The 9,795-nt window shown below is 43.0% G+C and overlaps 1 protein-coding gene across 2 annotated transcripts in view; it reads right to left on the minus strand.

The window, feature by feature from the left end:
• mbip (MAP3K12 binding inhibitory protein 1) overlaps positions 1-9,485 on the minus strand; it is a 53,604-nt gene extending 44,119 nt beyond the window's left edge. For both annotated transcript variants that reach the window (XM_078562772.1, XM_078562773.1), the window contains exon 1: positions 9,113-9,485. In XM_078562772.1, coding sequence (XP_078418898.1) covers positions 9,113-9,202 — 90 coding nt within the window. In that variant the 5' untranslated portion in view covers positions 9,203-9,485. The remainder of the gene's footprint in view (positions 1-9,112) is intronic.
• Between the last annotated feature and the right edge of the window lie 310 nt (positions 9,486-9,795).

A 9,795-nucleotide genomic window follows, 5' to 3' on the forward strand; every position in this document is an offset into this window, starting at 1 on the left:
TTCTAAATGGGGAGAGAATTCAGAAATCTGGAGTGCAAAGGGACTTGGGAGTCCTAGTCCAGGATTCTCTTAAGGTTAACTTGCAGGTTGAGTCGGTAGTTAGGAAGGCAAATGTAATGTTGGCATTTATTTCGAGAGGACTAGAATATAAAAGCAGGGATGTGCTGCTGAGGATTTATAAGGCTCTGGTCAGAACACATTTAGAATATTGAGAGCAATTTTGGGCCCCGTATCTCAGGAAGGATGTTCTAGCCCTGGAGAGGGTCCACAGGAGGTTCACGAGAATGATCCCAGGAATGAAAGGCTTAACATATGAGGAACGTTTGAGGACTCTGGGTCCATACTCGATGGAGTTTAGAAGGATGAGGGGGGATCTGATTGAAACTTACAGAATACTGAAAGGCCTGGATAGAGTGGACGTGGGGAAGATGTTTCCACTAGTAGGAGAGACAAGGACCCGAGGGCACTGCCTCAGAGTAAAGGAAAGACCTTTTAGAACAGAGATGAGGAGAAACTTCTTTAGTCAGAGAGTGGTGAATCTATGGAATTCATTGCCACAGAAGGCCGTGGAGGCCAGGTCATTGAGTGTATTTAAGACCGAGATAGATAGGTTCTTGATTGGTAAGGGGATCAAAGGTTATGGGGAGCAGGCAGGAGAATGGGGTTGAGAAACTTATCAGCCATGATTGAATGGTGGAGCAGAATCAATGGACCGAATGGCCTAATTTCTGCTCCTATGTCTTATGGTCTTATTCCCGTGGAATCATTTACCTTGGAGAAAACTGGAATACTGAGGAGAATTGAAGGAAATTCCGGAAGGCTATGGCATACCTTGGGCTGGTCTCAGGACAAGTGAATGAACCTTGAAGGTTTTGTCAGATAAGGGAATTCTTGGGGCAAAACATAAGGTAGAACTGAGTTTATAGCATAAGTGTTTAGTGGTGTTTGCTTTGTTTAATTCCTCTTTATGTACGATAGTCTGTTTTTGTTTAAAAATGTGAAATTTTGGTTAATTACTGGATGAGCAAATTTCTTCTTTAACATCTTAACAGTCCCTAACAGGATCATCACAATTACAACGGTGCTAAGTGTCTGAAGGTGCAGCGTAGAATATGAATGTTAGGTATGAGTCCTGATTAATATAAGTTATTGGTGAATAAGTGTTGGGGTTGTGGTGAATTGAGCAGTCTGAGGTGAATGGTGCCATACATCAAGTCATCAATTTCGAGTGTGGTAATAAAGACCCCCAGTAAAAGTGGTCAGTGGGAATCAGGTGGAAAACTCTCCGCTGGCAGGAGTCAAACCTGACACAAAAGAAAATGGTTATGGTAGTTGGAGGCCAATCATTTCAGCCCCAGGACATCACTGCATGAGTCCTCAGTACAGTGCCTTAGGCCTAACCACCTTCAAGTGTTGCGTCAATGACCTTTCTTCCGTCAGAAGTTCAGAAGTGGGAATATTCGTTGATGATTCCATTTCTGGCTCCTCAGATACGAAGCAGTCCATGTCCTCAAGCAGCAAGACCTGGACAATATTCAGGCTTGAGCTAATAAAGTGGCATATAACATATGCACCACACAAGTGCCATACAGTAACCATCTCAAAAAAGAGAGAATTTAACCGCCTCCTCAAGCCATTCAACAGCATTACCATCGTTGAATACCCCCCACTATCAACATCCTGGGGGTTATAATTGACCAGAAACCAACTGGACCAACCAAATAAATACTGTGGCTACAACAGCAGGTCAGAGTTTGGGTATTCTGTGGCAGGTGATTCGCCTCCTGACTCCTCAAAGCCTTTCCACCATCTACAAGGCATAAGTCTATCATTCAGACGGCCAACGAGGGGCATACAAGAATATGCGAAGAGCAGCACTAGGCATACCTAAAAGTGAAGTGTCAATTTGGTGAGGCCGTAATACAAGGCTGCATGGATGCCATACAGCAGAAGAAGCATGCTATAGACAGAGCTATGAGATCCCACAACTGAAGGATAAGAGCAAAGTCCTGTCACATCCAGTCATGAATATTGGGGGACAATTAAACAAGTAACAGGAGGAGTCATGTCCACAAACATACCCATCCTCAATGGTGCCAAAGCCCAATGCAAAAGACAAGACTGAAACACTAACAAGCATCTACAGCCAGAATTGTCCAGTGGATGATCCACCCCAGCCTCCTCCTGAGATCTCCAGCATCAAAGATGCCATTTTCAACCAATTCAATTTAGTCCTCGTGATGTCATGAAACCGCTGAGCACACTGAATCCAGAATAGGCTATGGGTCCAGACAACATCCCCACAGTAGTACTGAAGATTTGTATTCCAGAACTAGCTGTGCTCCTAGCCAAGCTGTTCCAATACAACTACAACACGGGTATCCACACAAAGTGGAAAACTGCCCTCATACATACTATCCACAAAAGGCAGGACAAATCCAATTCAGCCAATTACTGACCATCAGCCCACTCTCAGTCATCAGCAAAGCAATGGAAGGTATTGTCGACAGTGCTATCAAGTGGTACTTACCCAATAATAACCTGCTCAATGATGCTCAGTTTGGGTTTTGCCAGGGCCATTTGGCTCCAGACTTCATCAGAGCCTTGTTCCAAACAAAGAGCTGAATTCCAGAGGTGAGGCGAGACCATTCATGTGAGGTTACTGAACGTCTTACAGCATTTCCCTTCTGAGACTGTGTCTGAAGGGCCTCCTAGTCTCTGTGGATACAGGACTTTTTTTTGCACTTCCCCCAAGGCCTCCAAGGCAGTATCCAAAGACATTGGATACTATTCTCTCACACTCTTCTTGTGCCATTCTTCTGTCTTTCCTAAGTCAGATTCAGCTCCCAAGGGGCTACCAGCCACAATGCACTTCCCTTTTGAGTTGTAGGCTAGATTTAAGCAGTACAGGCCACCTTTAACTGATACTAGGCACTCACAACATTGCCCCCTTGCTCAGGCATTTAGCCAACCAACAGCGTATTTGGTGCTGGCTAGACTCAGAAAACACACAAAACAGCAAACAGCACATAGTTCACATGCTACCTACATTGCAGTCCATGGCTACAGGTTAATAGTGCATCACAATCTTCATGCCTAGCTTTGGGGCTATCGAATTTAGCCTCCTAAAACTTTAGTTCTTACTTTACATTCCAACGAGAAAGAAAAATTCCAAGTGGAGGGTCCACCATCCGTGGTTAACTAAAAAAGTTAAAGACAGTATCAAACTTAAAGAAAAAGCATATGATTGCACAAAGACGGGTGGCAAGTCAGAAGATTGGACAGAATACAAAGAACAACAAAGAATGACAAAAAGATTAATAAGGAGAGAAAAATTAGAGAAAGCTAGCGAGAAATATAAAGATGGATAGTACGAGTTTCTATAGATACTTAAATAAAACAAGAGAGTTAACAAAGTGAGCGTTGGTCCTATAGAAAGTGAGTCTGGGGAATTAATAATGGAAAATAAGGAGATGGTAGGTGAATTGAACAGGTATTTTGCATCGGTGTTCACTATAGAGGATACAAGTAGCATTCCTGGAAAAGCTGTAAATCTGGAATTGGAAAGGAGGGAGGAACTCAGGAAAATTACAATCACCAGGGAAGTGGTATTGAGCAAACTGTTGGAGCTGCGGGCTGACAAATTCCCAGGTCCTGATGTACTTCATCCTAGGGTCTTCAAAGAAGTGGCTAGTAAGATAGCTGATGCGTTGGTTTTAATTTTCCAAAATTCCCTGGATTCAGGGAAGGTGCCATTAGATTAGAAAATAGTGAATGTAACTCCTTTATTCAATAAGGGAGGGAGACAGAAAGCAGGAAACTAAAGGCCAGCTAGCTTAACATCTGTCATACAGAAAATGTTAGAAGCTATTAAAGATGTTATAGCAGGGCACTTAGAAAAATTCAAGGTAATCAGGCAGAGTCAATATGGTTTTGTGAAAGGGAAATCATGTTTAACCAATTTATTGGAGTTCTTTGAAGGAGTCACATGCGCTGTGGTTAAGGGGAACCGGTGCATGTACTGCAGTTAGATTTCCAGAAGGCATTTGATAAGGTGCCACATCAAAGGTTATTGCGGAAAATAAAAGCTCACAGTATAGGGGGTAACATATTGGCATGGATAGAAGATTGACTCGCTAACAGGAAACAGGGAGTAACCCATAAATGGGTCTTTTTCTGGTTGGTGGGGTGTAACAAGTGGTGTGCCACAGGGATCAGGGCCCTCCACTTGTTATAACTTATATAAACGACTTGGATGAAGGGATCGAAGATTTGGTTGCTAAACTTGCTGATGATACAAAGATAAGAAGGAAAGTAAGTTGTGAATAGGACATAAGGAGGCTACAAGGGGGACATAGATAGATTGAGTGAATGGGCACAGATCTGGCAAATGGGGTATAATGTAGGAAAATGTGAAATTGTCCATTTTGGCAGGAAGTATAAAAAAGCTTATTATCTAAATAGTGAGAGATTGCAGAGCTCAGATTCAGAGGGATTTGGGTGTCCGAGTGCATGAACAACAAAAGGTTAGTATGCAGGTACAGCAAGTAATTAGGAAAGCTAATAGAATGTTATCGGTTATTATGAGTGGAATTGAATATAAAGCTAGGGAGGTTTTGCTTCAGTTGTACAAGACACTGGTGAGACCCCATCTGGAATACTGCATACAGTATTGTTCTCCCTATTTAAGGAAGGATGTAAATGCATTAGCATTTGAGAAGGTTTACTAAACTAATACCAGAAATGGACGGGTTGTCTTACAAGGAGAGCTTAGACAGGCTAGGCTTGTATCCGCTGAAGTTTAGAAGAGTAAGAGGTGACTTGATTGAAACATACAAGATCCTGAGGGGTCTTGACAGGGTGGATGTGGAGAGGATCTTTCCTCTTCTGGAAGAATCTAGAACCAGGGGTCACTGTTTAAAAATAAGGAGTCACTTATTTAAGGGAGAGATGAGAAGAAATTTTCCCTCTGAGGGTTGTGAGTCTTTGGAACTCCCATCCTCAAAGACAGTGGAAGCAGAGTCTTTGAATGTTTTCAAGGCAGAAACAGATAAATTCCTGATAAACAATGGGGTGAAAAGTTACCGTGGGTAGGCGGGAAGTTAGTCAGATCAGCCATGATCTTATTGAATGGCGGAGTAGGCTCGAAGGGCCTAGTGGCCTACTCCTGCTCCTAGGTCATATGTTCATACGTTTGTAAATCACTAGCAATGTGAATTTTGTCAGAGTTTTATAGTGAAGAACAGAACAGAACTAAGATCCAAGTGAAACACAGCTTATCGCCGTCATCTGCCTCAGACTCTGACAAGCTTATTGTCCAATCCTACAGATGTTCAAGGTGTTATTGGGATATAGTAAAAGAGCTCGAACTTATACAGTACCTTTCACATGCACCGATTGCCACAGCTAGCCAACACAGCCTCCTGTCTTCCCCCTCCATAAACTTTGGCTCATTCCAATCTCTGTTGCTCGTAGTCTAGATTACACCAAGTCTCATTTACACATTACTGCATACTTGCTCACCTATACTGGCTTCTGGTCCCAGAACACCTCTATTTTAAACTTCTCACACAATTGTCAAATCCCTCCACAGTCTCATCCCTCCTTACTTCAATACCTCCTTCAAAATGACAACCCTTCGAGAACTTTTGGCACTTGTCTGGATGTCTCTTTCTTTGGTTTTGTCAATTTTTTTCTCATTACACTCCCTAGACCACCTTGGAACATTTGGCACAACATAAATGCAAGTTGTTCATTTTGAGCCACTGTTGACATGAAGCAAAGGCAGTAATTAATTTGCCACAATGGGATAAATGACCAGTTAATCTGAAAATGCTATAAACATAATCAACATCTGTTGCTAACTGACTAGTATTTCCAGTAAATGTGTTTTGGTGATATTGATTAAAAGATGAATGCTAGCCAAGACACACAAAATCCTGTTCCTCTTCAAATAACAAAACAGAATGGGATCTCCTACATCCAACTGAACAGATAAACAAGGCTTTAGTTTAACTTCTCATCCATAAAAACAGCATTATTTGACATGAATCCGTTTTAGTCATCATCGTTTTACCCTGATATGTGGTTACAGAACCTCCCATTAATTGTTTCTAAATGCACTTTCAGGAAAATTATAAATGCAGATTTGTTTGAATCACTAACCTCACCTGGCATTGGTTTCAAAAACCATCTGTAACCGAAACATAATTTTGATTTTGGAAAAAGGAAATAATGAAATAAACCAAAACATTTCTGCAGTTACTGATTTGCTCAAACACGCCCTCGCCTCCACTTTTAATGCCCTAGTCCCCAATAAAACAATTACTCTCAATCTCACCCTGGCCATTCCCCCATACTTTTTCCATTCCCCCATATGTTTCTTAAAGTCCAAGGGACACAGACTTGAAACAAAATGGTGGACTAGTTTAACCATCCACCGCCAGATCTGACTAGACCACTTAAAACACTTTCGGGTCTTGCTCTTTTATGCCAAAAATGCTTACTATTCCATAATCATCTGGGAATGCAAAGATAACCCCCGGCTTCTTTTGTCTACTGCAAACCGTCTTCTTAAACCCCTCTTCACTGTCCTCTCCACTATCACCTCCAACAATAAGTGCGAGGAGATCATGGACTTTTTGTCACTAAGATTGAGACCATTGATCAGCTGTCTGTGCCATGTCCCTCCCTTCCACTAGCCTACCTGGCCAAACTTCTGATAAGCTCCACCCCTACCCTAGCTCTGAACTTGCATCTTCCTCAAGTTTCTCTCCTATCTTACCTTATGCCACAGAAGGCTGTGGAGGCCAGGTCACTGAGTGTATTTAAGACCGAGATAGATAGGTTCTTGATTGGTAAGGGGATCAAAGGTTACGGGGAGAAGCCGGGAGAATGGGGTTGAGAAACCATTATCAGCCATGATTGAATGGTGGAGCAGACTCGATGGGCCGAATGGCCTAATTTCTGCTCCTATGTCTTATGCCCTTTCAGAGCTCATCTTGTCCATGTGACCCACCCTGTTCCCTCGATCCTATTCTCACTATTCAAACTGTTGACCACCCAACTTCCTCTCTTAGCCCCCATGTTAGCCATGTTATCGGTTCTCTACCGTCAGATGTTCTCCTTTGTTCCATTAAATCTACCCTCAAACTTCCCCACAAAAAAACCAACCCCAGTCCCCATCAAGCTTGCAAACCACCGTGCCATCTCTAACCTCCCTTTCCTCTTCAAAGTCCTTGAACATGTTGTCACCTCTCAAATCTGTTCCCAACTTTCCCAGAACTCCATGCTTGAATGCCTCTATCCAGGTTTCTGCCCCTGCCACAGTACTGAAATAGTTCTTATCAAAGTAACAAATGAAATGCTATGTGACTGTGACAAAGGTAAACTTTTCCTCCTGGCCCTTCTCAATCTGTCTGGAGCCTTTGACACAGTTCACCACACCATCCTCCTCCAACGCCTTTCCACTGTCACTCAGCTGGGTGGGACTGCTTTCACTTTTATCTATCTAAGCCAGTGAATCACTTGCAATGGCTTCTCTTCCTGCTCCTGCACCGTTACCCCAGTGTCCTCCAAAGATCTATCCTTGGCTCTTCCTATTTCTCATTTACATGCTCTCCTCAATGACATCATCCAAAGGCACATCATTAGTTTTTAGACATACTCTGATGAAACCCACCTCTACCTCACCACCACTTATCTCAACTCCTCCACCATTGTTAAACTATCAGACTGCTTATCTAACATACAGTATTGGATGAGCAGATATTTCCTCCATTTAAACATTGGGAAGGCTGAAGTCGTCATTTTTGGTCCCTAGCCAAAACTCCAAACTCCATTCCCTGGCTACCCACTCTATCCCTCTCCTTGGAAAGAGTCTGAGGCAAAGCTACTCTGTTCTCAGGTTTAATGTTACTCTGACCCCGAAATGAGATCCCGACCACATATTTGCACCATCACAAAGACTGCCTATTTCCACCTCCATAGTATTACCAAACTTTGTCCTGTCTTAGCTCATCTGCTGTTAAAACCCTCATTCATGCCTTTGTTACCTCTAGACTTGACTATTCTAATACACTCCTGGCTGATCTCCCACATTCTATCCTCCTTAAACTTGAGGTCTTACAAAACTCTGCTGCTTAACTTGCACCAAGTACTTTTCACCTATCACCCCTGTGCTCACTGACCTACAGTAGCTACCGGTCAAGCAACATATTGATTTTAAAATTTTCATCCTTGTTTTAATTCCCTCCATAGCCTCGCCCTACTCTATCGCTATAAGCTCCTCCAGTCCCACAACCTTCCGAAATATCTGCCCTCCTCCAACTCTGTCTCTTGAGCATTCCCGATTTTAACTGCTGCACTATTGGTGGCCACACCTTCACATGCCTAGGTCCCAAGAAACAGAATACCCTCCCCTACATCTCTCTGCTTCACTTTCTTCCTTTAAGATCCTCCTTAAAACCTGCCTCTTTAACCAAGATTTTGGTCATCTGACCAAATGTCTCCTTTTGTGGTTCAGAGTCACACTTTGTTTCATAAATGCCTCTGTGAAATTCCTTGGGACACTTTTTTTTAACATTAAAAGGCGCTATATAAATACACTACAAAGCACATTTTTTTTTATTTCGAATGAAAGGTCATCCACCTGAAACATTAACACCGCCTCCCTCTCTATCTGACAAATTTCCAGCATTTCCTGCTTTTATTTCTTTTAAAACTATACGCTCAAAAGAAAAAAAACATTATATAAACCCAGATTGACGGCCCATTTCGCACCATCTCGTATACCGACTTTTAATAAAAAGTCAGCGACTTTGGGTGATCATTTCTTGGTGCGTGAAGTTGGATCTAATTAAAATTAACTCTGGCTATTTGGCAGCTTTGCCCGCCCGGTGACTGAAGGCACAAACCCTGGGAAGCCCAGGCGCCCGGCAGCTTCTGACCGAGGGCAAAACCAGCGCCTCGCCCGGGCAGCCACTTAAAGCCGGGGCCGCTCTTTACTCCAGGCCCCGGCTCCGGCTCCGGCCCTATTTCTCAGATATTAGGAAAAAGGGGACTTTTCAAAATTATTTTTTTTTTTAAAAAAAAGCGAAATGAAGTCACGTACCTGCTGCTGAAACCGGGCGAGCGCGGTGAGCAGGATGTGCAGGCTCTGGGCCATTTCCTTGTCGACTGGCCCCGGCTCTGCCGTCGCCATGACACCAAAGCCCCGGCTGCAGCTCCCACCGAACCGGCTCTGCCTCAGGTGAAAATAGGATGGGCGTCTCTCTACAAAAACAATCTTCTTTTCCTAATGTCTCCAACGTCGGGTACATTCTCTTTAACAAGTATTATAAACTTTGGTTATTTAAGCTCAAGATTTAACAAATTTGCACCCAATTCTCTTCCCATGAAAGGTCACCGAGCTGAAATTCTCTCTTTCTTTCTCTGCAGATGCTACCTGACCTGCTGAGTGTTTGCAGCATTTCTTGTTTCTGTTCCAGCATTTTCTATATTGCCCTTCACCAACAACTTGCATTGATCTAGCACCTTTAACCACTGGAATGATCCAAAGACTCCCACAACAGTGTTTTTAATCAGACAGAATTTGACAGAAAGAAGTATTAGGGCAGGTAGCAAAAGGCCCTGTCAAAGAGGGGGTTTTAAGGAGAATACTGAAGGCACCTGTAGTAACCTCTTATGTAATACACCTTTAAGACAGGTATTGTAATGTAAGATCACATGATCTTAATACCCAATACCAGAGTAAGGCAGGCTGCAACTGTGAGAGAGTCTTGGGTTAGACACTGA

The sequence above is a fragment of the Cetorhinus maximus genome, chromosome 18 (assembly GCF_964194155.1).
Source record: "Cetorhinus maximus chromosome 18, sCetMax3.hap1.1, whole genome shotgun sequence".
NCBI classification, from domain to species: Eukaryota; Metazoa; Chordata; class Chondrichthyes; order Lamniformes; family Cetorhinidae; genus Cetorhinus; species Cetorhinus maximus.